This window comes from Poromitra crassiceps (assembly GCF_964638095.1).
Source record: "Poromitra crassiceps genome assembly, chromosome: 12".
Taxonomy (NCBI): domain Eukaryota; kingdom Metazoa; phylum Chordata; class Actinopteri; order Beryciformes; family Melamphaidae; genus Poromitra; species Poromitra crassiceps.
In genome coordinates this window covers 21,199,502-21,217,310 of record NC_139632.1, presented here as the reverse complement: position 1 = coordinate 21,217,310, position 17,809 = coordinate 21,199,502, and the positions used below count along the sequence as shown (strand labels likewise).

At 46.0% G+C, this 17,809-nt stretch overlaps 1 protein-coding gene across 1 annotated transcript in view; it reads right to left on the bottom strand.

Moving 5' to 3' along the window:
• Window positions 1-465: 465 nt before the first annotated feature.
• Window positions 466-17,809, bottom strand: part of usp24 (ubiquitin specific peptidase 24) — a 41,528-nt gene continuing 24,184 nt past the window's right edge. Inside the window, exons 31-66 of the mRNA XM_083647663.1 lie at window positions 17,579-17,676; window positions 17,237-17,332; window positions 16,912-17,134; window positions 16,618-16,780; window positions 16,207-16,368; window positions 15,934-16,004; window positions 15,267-15,427; window positions 15,096-15,157; window positions 14,519-14,710; window positions 14,244-14,358; window positions 13,933-14,077; window positions 13,725-13,844; window positions 13,434-13,559; window positions 13,107-13,205; window positions 12,932-13,014; window positions 12,697-12,838; window positions 12,488-12,607; window positions 12,188-12,402; window positions 11,101-11,225; window positions 10,828-10,969; window positions 10,022-10,172; window positions 9,808-9,903; window positions 9,260-9,363; window positions 9,007-9,120; window positions 7,031-7,238; window positions 6,836-6,925; window positions 6,280-6,382; window positions 5,269-5,387; window positions 4,953-5,066; window positions 4,776-4,841; window positions 4,605-4,671; window positions 4,343-4,421; window positions 4,142-4,217; window positions 3,934-4,020; window positions 3,680-3,790; window positions 466-3,048 (exon numbers count right to left, since the gene is read on the bottom strand). Coding sequence (XP_083503789.1) covers window positions 2,986-3,048; window positions 3,680-3,790; window positions 3,934-4,020; window positions 4,142-4,217; window positions 4,343-4,421; window positions 4,605-4,671; window positions 4,776-4,841; window positions 4,953-5,066; window positions 5,269-5,387; window positions 6,280-6,382; window positions 6,836-6,925; window positions 7,031-7,238; window positions 9,007-9,120; window positions 9,260-9,363; window positions 9,808-9,903; window positions 10,022-10,172; window positions 10,828-10,969; window positions 11,101-11,225; window positions 12,188-12,402; window positions 12,488-12,607; window positions 12,697-12,838; window positions 12,932-13,014; window positions 13,107-13,205; window positions 13,434-13,559; window positions 13,725-13,844; window positions 13,933-14,077; window positions 14,244-14,358; window positions 14,519-14,710; window positions 15,096-15,157; window positions 15,267-15,427; window positions 15,934-16,004; window positions 16,207-16,368; window positions 16,618-16,780; window positions 16,912-17,134; window positions 17,237-17,332; window positions 17,579-17,676 — 4,308 coding nt within the window. The 3' untranslated portion in view covers window positions 466-2,985. The remainder of the gene's footprint in view (window positions 3,049-3,679; window positions 3,791-3,933; window positions 4,021-4,141; window positions 4,218-4,342; window positions 4,422-4,604; window positions 4,672-4,775; window positions 4,842-4,952; window positions 5,067-5,268; window positions 5,388-6,279; window positions 6,383-6,835; window positions 6,926-7,030; window positions 7,239-9,006; window positions 9,121-9,259; window positions 9,364-9,807; window positions 9,904-10,021; window positions 10,173-10,827; window positions 10,970-11,100; window positions 11,226-12,187; window positions 12,403-12,487; window positions 12,608-12,696; window positions 12,839-12,931; window positions 13,015-13,106; window positions 13,206-13,433; window positions 13,560-13,724; window positions 13,845-13,932; window positions 14,078-14,243; window positions 14,359-14,518; window positions 14,711-15,095; window positions 15,158-15,266; window positions 15,428-15,933; window positions 16,005-16,206; window positions 16,369-16,617; window positions 16,781-16,911; window positions 17,135-17,236; window positions 17,333-17,578; window positions 17,677-17,809) is intronic.

Genomic DNA, 17,809 nt, shown 5'->3' with positions numbered 1-17,809 from the left:
AGAAAATCTGTAAAAAAGAGGAGATAATAAGCATTGTGTCGTGTGTTGTTATTCCAGGTGATAATCGGACCAAGTCAGTCCAGGTGAAAGCTATGACGACTTATTCATTAGCTGTTAAATCCATTTCAATCAGTAGAAGAAGAGAAGACATTAGGATTAGTTCTCTATAGCATGAGCCAACTGAACTGAGGAACAACTTCACAACATATACACACAAAAAACAATGTTTGCAAAAGGTTGTGCATTCCAGTTTATTTTATATCAAACTTCCCCATAATCAAACTCTGATGTACAAATTAAAACTGGGTTTTAACATGCATTACAGAATCCTGCCATGACTTTCAGAAGTGAATGTTCAAAATTGAATGACAGTAAAAACCCGTATAGATGCCAATCCCTACCCGCGCACGTACCCACCCCTCCCCCTGCATCCCTACCCGCGCACGTACCCACCCCTCCCCCTGCATCCCAAGGATAAAAAGAAAAGATTGTTCGTGAAGTCTTTGAAAAAGTACTTCTGGTGCTGTAGACGGGCAAACTTAGGAGACTCTGGGCTGAACTCAACTCATGTTGCCATGGCCATTTGTCACTTGGCACAGGCTGCATGCAGCTCCATCAGAGCGCGCATATAACCAGCCACAGAGAAGGGGCGTGGCTTTGTGAAAAGAAGTGCGAACTGACGAATTACACGGCAAACGACACAAAGGGGGCTGGTTTCTCCTCCATCAAACAGTACAGCAAAGACAAACTCCACCACTGCTCACTGTCACACATGCAGACGTGCCAGAGAGCACAGGGTCACATCCACGTCTAGTGAGATAGAGGGAAATGGGCTGGGTGGTGTGGGGGGAGCGTCAAGTGTGTTTTCCCTCTCCTCAGACTGAGAACATATGGCAAGGATGCAGAGGAGCCGTAGTGGATTGATCTCATGTTTAACCGTTTTTGCTTGATTGCTCAATAGGTCCTCACACTGTAAACATTGACCTGTTAAAGCTGAGAACTAATATGCTAAGCTACTTTAGAGTCCTTCTGATACCAGAGCCATACAGAAGGTACAGAGCTCTTCAGACGGCGATGTCAATGTTCCAGCAACGCAACGACACTCCAAATGAATAGAATGCAATTGTTTTGGGAACGTCTGAGTGTCAGCGTGGCCTCCGTCAAACTAGCTAGCATGAATCAGTATCTAATCTACAATGTGTCTCTGCTCTAGCCTACACTGAGTGAAGAGAAGCAGCATTTTACCATCACCAAAACCCTGTCCTGTCCAGCTAAACCCTGTTGAGATAGGGCAAAAACATCCCCCCTCCCCCATACACAAATAATCCAGATAACAACCAACAATTACATTCCTACAGTCCTTGGCTCGCAACACACAGAGGAAATTCCCCCATCGTTTTGGGTCTAATGGGGATGAGGAAGCCCTGTTGCAGTCCTAACTGCGAGATTGTAAATGACCAGATGAGAAACTGATTTAGTGTTAATCAGGATAGGGGGGAGCAGACTTGGACCCCCTCCTCGGAGAAGACAATACAGTGTCAGAGAAGCGGGATGGGGGAGAGATCGGGAGGTTAAGGCACTTCAAGTCTCCCGATGATTGGGTTAGGCCAATGGTTACATGGGAGTTATTCTTGAGTGAATCTCTGGCTACATTTGGGTTTAGGCTCCTCTGTGTGTTTCCAAAGGTAGACAACAAGCAAAGGCAAAGCAAAAATAAACTCCGTTGGCAAATCAAACCTGATAAAGCACAGAGGTAACAGTGACGCGAGGAGGACCTGTTTGTGTGTTCTTGTGAGCGAATGAATGAGTGAATGTGCATAATGTTTGCATGTTGTTCAGACGTTCTAGCATAGTGCTTTATTGTGTGTGTGTGTGTATATATAACATTGGCACCCAAAAATAAAACTTGCTCCTGAGCTCCCCTCCAGTCGGCACGCTCACAGAGCAGCTTTTCTTGCATAAGGCGTGAGTCCCTTACCCTAAACTTCCTTTCCAAATCCAATTCACCCAGATCAGATTCGATTAGAGGAAACCAGCAACAAATAAAACACGGAGAACTGAAAAGCAAAGTGTAAAATCCAGCAATGAGCTGCTCGTCAGCCAGAGAAGGACCATGGCACTGCCCTCGCACCAGATTTGCAGAGGGCCTGGTACTAAGACGGGGCCTGCCATACTGCGTTCCCATGGCTACACGCTGGTTACCAGGGTCAAAGATTCAGTCGCAGGCTGAGTGGCTTGCTATCAGGGCTTCCATGCGTCTGCATATGTGGCACTGGAAATATAACGTCATCTTAAGTGTTAAAAGCAAAAGAGGAAGAGGAGATGCGTGAGAGGAGGTGGGACCTCCCCTCCCCCAGAGGAACGGACCACTCCTGCTGTACATCACAATAGACTGGGCTGGACTATAAAGTGCATACTTAAACCCTCCACAGTGTTGCCTGCTTGTGTATGTGTGTACATGTGCACACACTTCTGTATGCAAGTTCCTCTAGAGTAGGTGACGCCACCTCTAGCAATTTACACGGCAGTGGAGAAGAGCACAGGAGACTTTAAAATATTATCTTACATTGGAAATTACATCTATGGAACAAATCTTTACAATATGAATATGTCTATGTAGATACATTGGCAAATATGAGCAAAAAAATTGTTAAAACACAACACAACCCCATCCTCTACCTTTTTGTCATTCTGAGTGAATGAATGAATAAAAGGATAAACTGAAGTCATCCATTGTCATGGAAGGTTTCCACTTCCCCTTAATGATAATCCAGCTCCATTACCGCCTTGGCTGGTCTGGCAGGAAGTGATTTATGATTTATTCATAGGTCCTTCATTGCCATAGCGACCGAGAGAATACATGTTCTGATTGGCTGTTATGGAGTCCTAAATGTCCTGACCAATCAGAGGTGAAGTGCAGTCTTTCTATTGGCTGCCAAGAGCTCTGCCGCCTCTCCATTGGAGGGATCCTGCTGGTTGGAGGAACTACGGGTCTACATCCTCTAAATCGCTCTTCGAATCGCCAAGCATCATGGGAGACTCCGAACCCTGGAAGAGACACGGAGAGGAGGACATTTAGGATCTAAGGCTGGGGGTGTTGGGTAGGTTAGGCTGTAGACTAGCTAGATTTGTCTTGTTTGGCTGCTCTTGCTTACCTTGTGTTTTTGGCTATGCTTGTCCTATATAATTTTGTTCTTTGATTGTGTTGAGTTAGATTACATTATCTGTAAAAAATCTCTGAGACATGCCTGTGATAACGGGTTATATAAATCAACAAACTTGAACTTGAGCATTAGTCTGAGAATGGAGTAATGTAATCATCATGTAGTAACAACACCTGTGCACTAGGGTGTGAGTGGGACTGATGTGCCGGTAATCGTGATGTAGTAGCACCTGTGCACCACTAGGACGCGAGTGGGACTGTACACAATACACTCATGATTCCACTGACTCCAATAGCTTCAGTATTTATGTACAATTGTAGCTGTTGTGTGGGTATACTGACAGGCACAGCAGGAACCCAAACTGAATAGAACGGCTACGACCATCCACAACAGCTATAGCATTTGACCCTTTTTTTTTTTTAATAGTTCCTGTTTTGCACTGTAATGCGACAAGTCATACAGTATGTTGCACATGTTGTGCTGAGTGGGCTAGCGGGGGTGTGGCTGAGGGCTACCTGTCGGAGGCTGCGGTCTGCATTTTCATTTGCTGGGCTGCCATCAGAGCCATTACTGCTGCCAGACTGTTCCTTCTCATTTAACAATGCTGTGGCATATGCCAGTGTATCCTACGGAGTTGGAGACAAACACAGACGCAGGCACAGACACACAGACACATCAGAGAGACATTAAATTACAGCAAGCAGGAGAAAAATATATCATCCACTGAGCATTTGTGTGTGTGTGTGTGTGTGTGTGTGTGTGTGTATACCTGTGCTGATATAGTGCGCTGGAAGGTTTTATTGGTGGAGGTCTCATTGGAGACGTTGCTCTGTGGAGTCCAGTAATGTTCCGACATCTGAGAGGGGAGGAAATACCATGCAAAAACACAATGACTACCCAGGCGAATTAGAAAGAATTGCATAAACAGTGCGTAAAATGTCCCATGTATGCAGTGCTATGGTATTTTATAGGCTTGCCTTTTTCTGTAACCACTGTACTGCCCAGCTCCAGTGACCAGACAGATCCTTGAAGTAATCCTTGGCTGGAACACACCTATAGGGAAAATGTAAAGATTCAGAATTCTGCATTTGCCTTGTTTTACCTGTAAAAATAATAAAAGGATGAGATGATTTTCTATTCCTCTGTAATCATGACCTCTGGCACTGAGAGGAACTCACTTCTGGGCCAGTGTGACCAAGAACTTGACACACTGGTAGCAGCGACTGCTGTCCACATTGTTGCTCTGGTGCATCAAAGCTGTGAATGGAGGAATGAAGGGAAGTCAGTTTCTTACACACACAGTAAATATAGTTCATGTGAGCTGGCACAGCAGTTCACCAACTGCATCAGTAAGACAAAAAGATGACTTTGCAGATGTCTGTAGTGCTAGACTGTTGTTTGCTCTCCTTTTCACTCCACTGCTCAGAGCACTAGACCTACCTAACAGGCCTTTCTCTGACTCAAAAGCATACTTGAGTCTCTGGCCTTGCAGGGGATCTTCCACCACCTGAAGGGAACAGATTGAAATAATGGTTAATGAAGATGACCATAATTTTGATCAAGCATGGGGTTAAAGAGAGAGACACTGACTGACTGACAAATGACACTTACCAGAAGCTCCTGCAGCATCTGGAAAATGTTCTTTAGTTCATGAGGTGGAGCAGTCTCCAGCTGAGTCTATGAGGCAAAAAGCACAAGAAAGATTTCAAAACTGAAGAATGCTCGGCTTCAACAATATGTCCGACAGCTCTGACAGCTACTTCTCTGTGGCTTCTGCAGCTTCCTTACCTTGAGTAACTGAAGGACTCCCAGGGAGAAGGGCTCGTTACAGTGAGAGCAGTAGGTCACCATCTCTATCAGGAGGGACATGGGGCCTGACAGCTCGCGCATGGCAAACATCACCTGGTAGACACAAAATAATTTTCATGTGTTTCTTAAACTAAAGGTCATGACCCCCAAATGCGTACCTACATGACAAGAATGATTTATTTTTTAGTCTGGGACAGAGCCAGGTTGAGAATAAACATTGTAAATGTTAACCCCAGGCTGAAAATGGTAAGAAGCCCTTGGCTGAATATCTAGGAGCTGCTGGTGTGATTGTTACCTCTAGAAGATAGGGCTGTCCCTCTGGAGTGAAGAGTGAAGCCAGGATGTCGGCATGGAGGGGGAGGAGAGGGGCGGAGGGCGGGACACAGCTCACACTCAGCTTTAACACTCCTGCGCCTGAGGAACACAGCAGGTGAGACATGTAAGACATGGAGGGGGAGGAGAGGGGCGGGACACAGCTCACACTCAGCTTTAACACTCCTGGGGCTGAGTGAACACAGCAGGTGAGACATGTAAGACATGAGCCGCTTTCAGACATGCCTTGGAACTCGGGAGTTATTTAGAGGGGACCCGGGTGGCGGTGTATGTATGAACACATTTTGGTGAGCAATGCGCGCTCCCGCAACCCTCCTACGATCCGGCTCTGAGACAAGGCATTTCTGCATAGCTTCGCACAGCACACACATTTAAAATAGAGTATTTTGGATGCGAGGGTCGTCCTGCTTCCCAGTAATGGACATCGCTAGGTAGGGTATCTGGATCTGGTTGCGGTCATGCCTTTTACACAGCATTTGTGAAGATTCACGTGCAGAACCCCAAATTCCAAGTAGCGTCAAATCCAGTCTGTAAAAAGTGCTTTTTTAGGTGAACGGATAAACATCGAACCAGCCAGGCTATTTCTCTCAGACACAGATCCCAACTTCTTCAAATATTTCAAAGACTGGTTAGCGAATGTGAAGGATACAACATACATGCCCTCTTAAGTCAAACGAGTGTGATTTATTGTGTGACAAGCAAACTTTTTTCACCATCGGAGATTCCCCATCCAAGTGCACACGTCACTCCCCACCCACTCTGCAGTGCCCCCCCCCCCCGACCCTCCTCAAATACAGGTAATTTGACTGCTATATTCACACATGTGAGCCCTCAGGTGTGAAGGAAAATTCCGGGAAATGGCCGATATTGATTTACAGGCAATGTTCCTGTACGCATGTGTGAAAACGGCTTCAGAGACAGAGATCGAGAGTGAAGGGGAGAGAGTGGCACAGAGAGAGTATGTGTGTCTCACTGTGTGTCCGCTGTGGGCTGATGTCAGAGTGCAGAGTGATGAGGGCCAGACTGCTGTGCAGGTGAAGGAACTCTCGAGCCTGAGCTGGACTCCAGCGCCGGTTCTGTAGAGACAGAGAGAAATATGTTGGCAAAAGATGAGCTTGGAACCGGTTTTACACACCGCAAATACACACAAGTAATAGAAAAATCTATTATAAAATAGTTTCTTTATCATGAGGAACCCAAAAACACTTTGGGAATCACTATTAAACTAAATTAAGGTCCTTAGACATCGGGGGCGTTTTCTTCTTCTTCGTGCGATTAATTCACACATCAATAGTATTTTTCGAACCTATATCCAGGCAATGCAACCCTGCATACCAATGATGAGTTTACTTTTCGCTGAGCGATATTGCCGCTTTTATTCTTTCGGACCAAGGTTGATTTTTCAGAAATTTACTTCCGACACATCTGTTGCTGTGAATAGTCACGCGGGTCAAAATTCGCATCGCAATTTGGTGCCGTTTATTGGTGTTGCTGTTGGCGTGTAAAATGCTTTAGTTGTACAACCCTACCTGGTTGTTCTGCCTGTTGGGTCCCAAGAGGAAGATGAGCATCCGGCGATAAGCAGAGTGTTTCAACAACAACTGACAAGGACCGTAACCCTGGGAGAGAATGAACAGAAAGCGAAATAAGAAGAACTGCTTAAGTACTTGGAACAGTAAATTATGGTGCAGAAAAGTTGATCTATTTATTTGTTGGTTTATTACCCTCTGGGTGAAGTTACTGAAGAGGCTAAAGTACTGTGCGCAGTTTTTCACATTCTCAGGAACGTCTTTGTCCAATAAGGAGAGCAGGACATCAGTCAGGCCGTCCAATCCAGGGTCTCCAAAGTGAAGTGCGCTCTCTAGGGTCTTTTCAAGGATGGATGCCACCACTACCCTCACCTCCCTCACACTGCACTCCAACAGACAGACCCTGAGGAGAACCATTGTAGAACATATTATGATATTCAGCATTTAAGTTATTCATTTTTTTCCATACACCCAATGGGTGGGTCCAAAATTTACTTTTTTGTCCACCAGCCAAATGACTATAGTTTATTTAATTACAAACTCTGAAAAACAGAGACAACAATGACTCCTTGCACACACAGTTCTACTGGTTCTTCAGCAGTACTAGCCAATGCTGAAGAACAGTGAAACCTGTCCAATGCAAAGCTGTTTGATGTGGAAGTGAGCTTGTTCACAGTTTCTTCCTCAGAACATTCGATTGTTGTGCTGGCGGCCAGGTTTGGCCCAGTAAAGCACAGCTGAGTGTGAGACCACATCTCTCCACTCTCAGGAGAGGCGTGTGTAGGGGGGCTGAAAGGGTGTGTGTGTGGTGTGTAGAGGGGCTGAAGGGGTGTGTGTGTGTGTGGTGTGTAGGGGGGCTGAAGGGGTGTGTGTGTGGTGTGTAGAGGGGCTGAAGGGGTGTGTGTGTGTGTGGTGTGTAGGGGGGCTGAAGGGGTGTGTGTGTGGTGTGTAGAGGGGCTGAAGGGGTGTGTGTGTGTGTGGTGTGTAGGGGGGCTGAAGGGGTGTGTGTGTGTGTGTGTGTGTGTGGTGTGTAGGGGGGCTGAAGGGGTGTGTGTGTGTGTGTGGTGTGTAGGGGGGCTGAAGGGGTGTGTGTGTGTGTGGTGTGTAGGGGGCCTGCGGTTTACTGTTGCCCAAACGTTCGATGTTCGACAACCAATCACATCTTAGAGCTGCATGATCACCCCATGCCTCACAATAGAGTAGTGGAAGCCAACACACAGACACACGCCAGGGGAAACGATACCCACACAGTGTTTACATTCCAGAGCCAGGCCTACTTTTTCAGCCAATCAGCATCTACTAGTCAGTAAGCCACACCCATACAGGTGTTTTTAATCCTCCTGCTGTCAGCAGGTGAAATTGCAAGCATGCTAAAGGGGGCTTCAGGGGCATTACATTTCAGCTGGTGTGTGCGTTAGTAATTACAAACACGTTAAAGAGAACTCTGGGCACAATGATATTCTAAGCTCTAAGGTATACTCTAAGGTGTGAGTGTGTAGAGGTGTGCTACGGCTGTTACAGCATAGCTCTGGTGGAATGAGGCGACCCCTGAGCAGAGGTGTTGAATGAGCAGTGATTAGACTGAGGGAGCCGTGCTGCCAGCTGCCAAGTCCGTGGTGTCAGATATCACAAGAGCAGCTACAATAGTGCTGCTGCAGCGAGTGAACCCCGGACTCAGCCAAAGCACCACAGAATCACCCCGCAAACCGTGATCGTGCCGTATCTGTTTGACTGCAGTGTTAAGACCGCAGAGGTGTCCGAGTATTACAGCTCAGCGATTGCAGCCTCACTAATTTGGCTGCCAAACCTTTGAGAGGCTACAGCAATTTCTGCAGCAGGTAGAGGAAAAACTGCCACATGGTTTTTCTGTAATTGTACTCCGGTCCAATTGGCTATTCTCCACTACACCTCACTCCCATGTGAATGCAACAACACGCTTATTTACGCTTGCGAGACACATTGAAGGACGAAGGTTGTCCCGAATTGTCATAATGAGCAGGTGAAAGAGAGACATAATTGTTTTGTTTCGGAATATTTTCTCTGTATTTTGCATGACAAATGGCTTACGCTCATATGCTAGATCCCACAGTGCCACAATGCTAAGAGAAAGCGTAGGAGAGGTCTAGTTATGTGATAGGAAACCACAGAGGTTATAGGGCAATAGTACCGACCTGGTCATCTCCCTTCCCTCCGTTCCAACCAGGTACTGAACCATCCACTGGCATGCCTCACGGCTCTTAGACAGCAACACGTCCACTGCCGCCATCCACTCCTCTGTGTCGACCCTGAGAGAGAGCGAGAGCGAGAGAGAATTTTAATGTTGCTGCTCATAAGAAAAACTCATATTGGCATTTCATCAACGGGTTACCAGGGAACAAATATTCAATATTATGTATGGATGTGATGTGGTGTGTGCAAACATACCGGAGTTTCTTCTTGGTGTGCAGGTAGGTGTGGAACAGGAAGTGAACAGCCAGCTGAAGACTCTCTTTGGCCATGTTCTGGTAGTCTGGATGCTTAAGTTTTGTCTGCGACACACAAAAAGTATTTCAGATTATCTTTGCGTTGGGGCTGCACAATTAATTGCATATCTTAATTTTGTGTAGATTCTGTGCAAAGTTTGTACTAGCTGCACCCCAACGTAATAAAGTAGTAATTACTAATTATTCAAATTTTGCCTTAGGGTTGTAGCTGCACCCCAAAGTAATAAAGTATAGTCATTACCGGTACTAATTATTCCAATTGTATAAATAAGGACTACAATAAGAGTAAGACAACAGTGAAAAATACTTTATAGTTGCTTCTTCTCTGAGAAATACTGCACTGGAAATTTTTGCAAAAGGGTAGAAAAATAAGTTTGTTTCCTGAAACAGACAATCATGATTGCTAATCATGATCACAAAATTGAGGCAAAATAATCGTGCAGACATACTTTGCATTTATATACAGATCCACAAGGTACAAGCACATACCGCGTTGACAGAGGCCAGGGAGAGTGTGAAGCTGAAGTAGTCACTGTTGTAGACATCTCTGTTCCTCATGAACTTCAGATTCTCATCTCTCACCATCTACACAAAAGACAACCGGATGAGAGGCTGGGGTCAGATCATCCCCCTCACTCCATTTCTTCCCTATGGCCTTCATAACTTCTGGAAGTTCCACACACATTGCTTTATATCAGTTTACCTGGTAGATGCTGGCAGGCATCTTCTCTACAAACAGGCCTTTCTTCTCTCCCTTCCGGACCAGGCGGGTGAGCAGGGTGAGGCGGTCGTTGTTGGCTCTGGGGGGCCGAGGAGAGGACTGTGGGGAAACGTCAGGAGAGGAGGGGGCCGAGCTGGATAACAGAGAGGAAACACAGCAAGGGGATAACACTCAGGTTTTCTCGGTCGATTCCTATTGCAGATTTTTTAAATGGCGTGATCGGCCGATTGGACTGCTGATTATTATGTCTTTAATAGATTATTCGTATGGCTGCATGACGCTGGCCTACCCATGTCTCAATAAATCACAGCTTTTTGTGTAAGCTTGATGACTTACACATGAAAAGTTTTTCCTTATGGCAACATAGACTCTGCCTTCTGTCCAATATATTAAACCTCTAATCAATGATCATAGACTCTGCCTTCTGTCCAATATATTAAACCTCTAATCAATGATCATAGGCTGTGAAATTCAAACTACACAGTTAGAAATGATCTGTCTATGTCAGATGGACGACATGCCTGCGCTACTAACACCTTTGACTGCTGCAAATTGGCTTGTACTTTTTATTGCATATGTTCAACTGTGTTCCTGATTTGGCAGTTTAAACGGAGATTAGGCCATCATCGATGACCTATTCAGAACGATTAGTGGGGGATTATAATCAGTGGACAATTGCTCATGCGCCCCTATTTGTTAGCATTAACATCTTTCTCAGGGGGAGCTACTCATTGTTGTGCGTGTGTGTGTGTGTGTGTGTATGTGTGTGTGTGGGTGTGTTCACTCACAGTGTGAGGTCCTCAGCTTCCTGCCTCATGACACTGACTCGGCTCTTTTTGGGCAGGACAGGAGAGTTCTGGTCACTGATCCTCTGGTAGAACAACATGTAGGCGTTCCAGTACCTCCTCCGCACGTCAGGGTATGGGTTGGCTGCACACACAACAGGGTTACACATTGCGTGCATCAGCGCATGCTGTTGTGGCACTTCACGACTTTTGTCTGTTGCAGTAACATAAATGTGGGACTTGATTGACAGGAGTCAACATGTCTGTGTGACTTACACTGGTCATAGACTTTGGGCCGGTACTCCCCTCCAAAGCACTCGTACTCCAAAGTTTCATCATTCATATCAAACTCCTCCACTACATTGTCATTGAACTTGTACCAACGTCCACGAGCGCCCCCCCTGAGAGAGTGTGATGAAGAGTGAGGGGAAAAAAGGAGAAGTGTCAGATTCAGATTTACTACCTCAGAATAGGAAGCTAAACGCATGCTTAAAAATGAATAATAAATCAACAAAACACAAATATAAAAATATAAAGAGCATACAGACTGCTTTGACTGATGTACAATGTGATGTTTGTTCCCTCTTTCTTTTGACCAAGATAAAGCCATTTCTGATTCAGTAAATAGTGTAACTGTAAAGTGGAAAATGACAGGAAATATAGGAGCAACATGAAGATTGGACCTCTGTTTCAGGAGAACCATACTGGAGAACAGGTGTGCAACAGGGACCTGGTCTCCACCTGTAAGCTGACCACCCTGTCTGGTGACTTTGGCAAGCTTTGTCTTTATCAAAAAGATCTAAACCCTCTATAGACGACCACAGGTCACTGATGGGATTACTGACTTACAAGCAGCTCCAGAATGTGTCCATCTTCCTGGACAGAGGTCAACTTTCTGAAAACAAACTTTCTTTGTTGTACTCTTAAGTGGGAATTGGGGCCAGTGAGAGAGAGCGAGCGAGAGACAGAGAGAGAGAAGGGAACCAAATATTAGCTTCTGTGGTCTCTTCACATTCCAGTTCTCCAGTGAGCGTTCCTGCCTTCCAGAGCCAAACATCTGGAGATGCTTACAGACTAAACAAGGAGCCCACACTGAGTCTAATGCTGCATTCATGTGCCCCAAGGAGGTCCTCTAGTCTCCACAAAAGATCTGAGTGGAAAACAAAGGTAATACGTTCATGTGCTCCACTAGTGATTAGTTATGCGTTTCTTCATCAACGTAGAGAGAACTTGCCAAACACAGTGTTTTGAAAGTTGATTTCCATAGAACATTAACCCATTAATAATGCTTTTAACCCATCATGGGTGATTTCAGTCGGAGGAACGCCTGACAACAAATATTGTGTGTCGCAATGTTTCGTACCGTCTGTCCTTGATGAAGGAGTAGTAGTGTCCGGCGTGTGCCTGGCCGCTATGGACTACAACTCCCACCAGTTCGTAGTTCTCCGAAATGGTCACTTTCTTCCTGGGTGACCCTCCTGCAGCGCCGTCGCCCCGCCCCTCGGCCCCGTCTCCGCTGCAGTCTTGACGAGCCATGCCAGAGACAGTGTAGGGCTCCATGTTCAGCACCCAGGGGAACTGTGCACAAAGAAAGAACTCGTGAAGGAAATCGTACTTAAGACACATGTGGCGGTAGGATTAGATCTAGCTGTCTGCATCGTACCCTAATCTGTTCGTCGTATTTGATCGAGCGCCCGCTTTCCCAGTCGAAGCCGAAGCGCATGAGGTGGATACAGAGAACGCTGGGCAGGGATTTGATGCATGTTCTCTTCACAGTGGTCCTCTGTGGAGACACGCAAACAAATGCATAAGTACACATAATATCAATGTAGTCAAATAAAGGCATTGTGGAGTCAAGAGCACGGTACAGACCTTCTCCTTGCATTTCTCACAGTAGTAGGCGTTGCTGCCCTCCAGCACCTCGCCCCTGACAAACTGGTCCAATGAGATCTCTAAACTCTGGCAGGCGGTCACGCCCAGATTCAAGGCCATGAACGTTTCTTCCCGCTCGTACCTATATAACAAAAGGTCAAAGCTTGCCATGTCATGTCTCAAAATGAAACATTAATCTTGAATTTTGACAGAGAAATAACAGTTTCTGTCAGACCTGTGAGGACAGTCTTTGCAAATCTTCTGGTCAGAGAAGATTCCCTGGAACGTGTTTTTGAAGATCTGTTCTCGCCCAATTTTCTGGTAAAAGGGAGTTACGTCATCAAGACTGGTTAACTGATATTATATGTAGTTGGTGGTGGTGGGGTGTGTGTGTGTGTGTGTGTGTTTACCTTTAGATGTTCATCTAGCTGGTCCACCAGGCTGGTGAAGAACTCATAAGCATCTTGTTGTTCTCTCACATACAACTCCTTGTTCCACATCTTAAAGATCTGCAACAGACATACCAAATTGGACACCATTGAACAGCCAAACAGTGAGACTGAGATACAGGGTACCATGCTGTTGTTGCTAAATTCTCTGTACTTAGCAACTTAATACTGTAATGCTGCCAACCCTTGTTTGACTGATATATATGGCAACCAATAAAACAGGTTTGTAGACCATCACCTTACAGCTATAACTATATGGGAGGTCTAGCTCGCCATGGTGTCTGTTACCTTCCAGAAGTTCTCAGGTACGTAGTACTGCAGCTTGCTCTCCATCAGATGTCCAAACAGAGACTGGACCTGGCAGAAGACACTCTCCTCTGGCTGCTCTGTGTCATCCTCAATAGACAGGAATGCCTGAAGACCGATGCATACATAAACAAATGTTAATATATATTCACCAGGTGTAGCTGATCTGGGGCTTATTATGAAGGCTGTGTCTGAACTCAAAATAACTAACTCAAGAGCCTGATGCCTCTTGGTGAATACGTAAGGGAAATGGCTAATAGAAAAGGTGTGTACCTCTGGCAAGCCAGGCTGCATGTAGAGCTGTTGGAACACGGCATTCATGTAACAAGTGGCTCCACCGTTCTTCAACCCAACAAAACCTGAGACTGAGCGGCTGTCCACTGGGGGTAGGTACTGGAATGAGGGAGAGACCGGGAGTTAGTTTCAACCCTAAAAAATTCACTAAACTCTATAGTCAATCATTCTTTTATGAGTGCCTTACGTCAAACTCCTTGCTGAGGGAAGGGTCTAACTGGTGGTGCATAGACAGCAGCTCTCTGGTGATGAGCTGCAGGTTGGGCAGAGAACTGTCTGCCAACATCACCAGCACCTCATAGGCTGCCAGTCTGCTGCTGGCTGTGCTGCACCTGACCATACACACAGAGCCAGAGGAGGATGAGGGCGTTACTAGTGTCATCGATACTAAACAGATACGCTGTTCTAAAGTCATCTCACAAAACTATTATTTTGGTTTATGGTGAGTTCAAAGGAGAAAGATAAATGTAAAAGATGTAAAGGTATAAGATGCCATACTTGGGGTGGAAGTCATGGCTGGGGGCTGGGGAGGGTGTGGGGTTAGAACTGTTGATGATAATGCGTGAGGCTCGAAACAGGAAGTCATCCAACAACTGCTGGATCAGAGATCCACCTGGGGAGACAATTACACATCCTCACATTACACATTAGCGCTTACCATTTCATTTGCTCAATTGAGCCTGCAGATGCCATAAAAAAAAATCACACAAGTCTGTGCTTCAACTCCTATAAAAGGATCAGGTATGTACGTGTGTATATTTGTGTGCGCTCACCGAGATGCTCCTTCTCCTTGCCACAGAGTGAGAGCAAAGTCTTAATGAGTCGGAGGTGTCCCGCCTGGAGGATGTTGTCCGCTTCGCTGGTCTCCATCTCAGAGCTCCAGCTGGGCTCAAAGTTGTCGAGCCAGGAGATCTCATCCTCCAGCATGGCGGCTGCACTCACTTTCAACACCTCCATCTCTGAACCTGGGAGGGGAGGAGGGAGGGAGAATGCAAAGAAAGGAAGAAAAAAAAATAGACAGAGACAGGGGTTATGCTACGCTGACCTCTAGTGGATGAAAAAAGAATCTACAACTCTCCTTAGCTATGGATTTACAGTAGAGTATTCAAAAATGATATCCATTTACGGGCGGAAAATGCTCAACAATTAATATCTCACCCTGAAAACATGTTATTATTATTTTCAACCATAGACTTAAAGTTTCTATCGTCCATCACTTGTTTTAATCTTGTGGTTACGTCATAAGAGAGTTTTATTTTTTTCAAATAGTGAATATCTTACTATCTCACAACAAAACTTTTCATTTACAGGTATTGGCGAGGGTGACTTTTGTGGACTCGAAATACTTACTGGTTAGGTCATCCAGAAGCTGGCATCTAAGGTCAAAGTACTCTGTACACTGAGATAGCAATCTGAGGAGAAAATATACCGTCAATACAAGGTTTTTCGAAGAGTTTCAGGGCTTTGTTTGTGTGTGTGTGTGTGTGTGTGTGTGTGTGTGTGTGTTTGTTGGTCACGTACCTCTGGTTCACGCCTCTCATGACAGACGTAGGGCTCCATAGCGGCAGCTGAGCGGTGAGGATGACGGAGAGGAGGAACAGGTTGGGTTTCTGGAGCTCAGGGAAGCCTGAGGTGTCCGACTGGCTCAGAGTGTACAGCTGATCACAAGCCACACGGCGGATCTGACGCAGAAAGGGGCGGAGTCAGGAAATACGCAAAAACACACCAACACTATGTTCACACTCACTGCCATCAACGTAGCTATAATGGGTTGACCACTCTAGAGACGGTGTGGCTGGAGTTCCCGGCTTTTTTTGTCGTGCAGCAGCAAAGTTTGGATTAGGATAACATCCCATACATTCTCATGCTAATTTTCTATGCTACAGATGCATTTTGTTTTGCTATCAAAGATAACTTGTCCAACTTGATGTTATCTTATATTATCCATCATGGGGCAGAATGTTTATGAGAAGGTGCAGAAATCTGATTGGATGCTGATGGTCAATGACACCCAAAAGTTCAGCTCCAATCAAAATTTGTCAGGTTCATCGGGGCATCACAGTAGAGATAGAATGGACTTCCGAGTTGTGGATTAGGTTAACGGCAGTGTGAACGCACTGTAATGTTAGATACATACAGATATATTCCTTCATTATTGACTAGTGAGCAAAAAGAGCTGTTTGTTTACCTCTCCACTGGGAGATCCGAGCAGAATATCAATGATGAAGTCATTGACGGAGGGCAGATTGTAAAAAGAAGCTGGGGAGAGAAACAAAACGCACACTGTAAGCATTTTGTCCGTCTGTGGGAGGGAGAAAGGTTAAATCACCTACATACTGCTAATGTCAGTATATCTAAATGGATCAATATCATTTGTGTGTGTTTTCTAAAGCTGTTGATAATATAACTAAAGGCTAACTAGTGGATAAGGTGCGGGAGCGTGCGGTGTGTTTGCTCTTACAGAGCTGCTGACACCGTAGCTGCAGACAGGTAACCAGCAGCGACAGAGCCTCACGCGCGATGATGGCATCTTTGATGGAGACGCTCTGCTGCCTGACGCATATCCCTGCATGCAGCGCTGTGGGCGGGGCCTCACCGTCACTGCTGGAGCTGCAATTACTTCCTGCACACACACACACATGGGAGCACTTGGTGTTACGACATTTAGAGTCTTCAAAATGCTTCGGGGCAGGTGCTGTAGTTGGCCACACAACACAGCAGCATGCAGTTACAGAGGATTGTTTGTGCAAAACTGTCCCCTATTAAGTGTACTTAACCTGTACTTAGTTGGACACAGAACACATGGAGAATGAGAAGCACAAGCTGCTGACTCATAATCAGGAAAAGTGTTCAATGTGTTTTTGTTTCTCACCAGTACTGCTGACTCTAGTGCGGACTCCCTGCGGCAGAAGTGAGCTGTGGCTCTCTCTGATTGGCTGAGGGCTGCCGACCAGATCCAATCGCCCAGCTGCAGCTGCCCAGGTTAGACGCATGAAACAGGCTACAGTGGAGGTGAAGTCACCCACCTCCATGGTCTAGGACAGAAATGGAGCAAACATTCGACTTGATATGGGCAAAAACTGCAAGAAAAGTGTAGCCACTGGTTTAATGATGGATTCACTGGGGAAGCGGTTAGATAGTGAAAGTGCGCGCGTCTGTCCCGTACCTGAATAGCTACACGAGCAGCAGGTATGATCTCCTCCACTCTTATGGAGGAGCGCTCAGACAGGGACATTTGTCTGTAGGAGGACTTCTCTGGAGTTCCACAAAGAGACAGCTGCCTCCCGCTGCGAACAGCGTTACGGAACGGACGTGACGACAGCGCCTCGCCATCCCTGATAACATCGTCATCCAACATCGCCGGCATGCTCTGGCCAACCAGAAGGAACCTGCAAACACAGCCAATTGAGTATGTAAGGTCACCCAGTATACCTGCTCCTGTGTGTGTGTCTGTTGTGTGTGTATGAGTGAAACAGAGAGAGGTTGTGTACCTGGCCAACTGAAGACAGATAGAGTAGACTCCTTGTCTGGTCTCATAGTCCACCTCTGAAGGGATGGAATCTCTCTGCATAACATTCACCACCAGACTGCAGAGGAAAGAGAGAGACAACCAGAGGAAAGAGAGAGACAACCAGAGGAAAGAGAGAGACAACCAGTGTCAGTTAGTGGTTGTCCTGGCTGCCAGTCAGTGGTCCTTCCTGTACCCCCCGACACCCAGTAAAAATGAATGCATTCAAGATACTGTAAGGTGTTTTGGATAAAAGGAAAAGACAGTGAAGCTAGTTATTTTATTTTCCTCTATAGCTTCAATTTTATTTAAACTGTGCGGTTACCTGAGGCCTCCTGCTTTAAGGAAGTTCTCACAGAAGGACTTGACGCTGGTTTTGGCCATCTCGTCATCAGTTGTGGGCATCAGCTTGGAGCTCAACACCTGACACACAGAGAGAAGAGGGCGTCAAAGGATGGCGGAGAAGGATTCACTCCTAGACTGAGAGTATCATTTCTGTTTGTGTGTGTGTGTGTGTGTGTGTGTGCGTGCGTGTGTGTGTGCGTGCATGCATGTG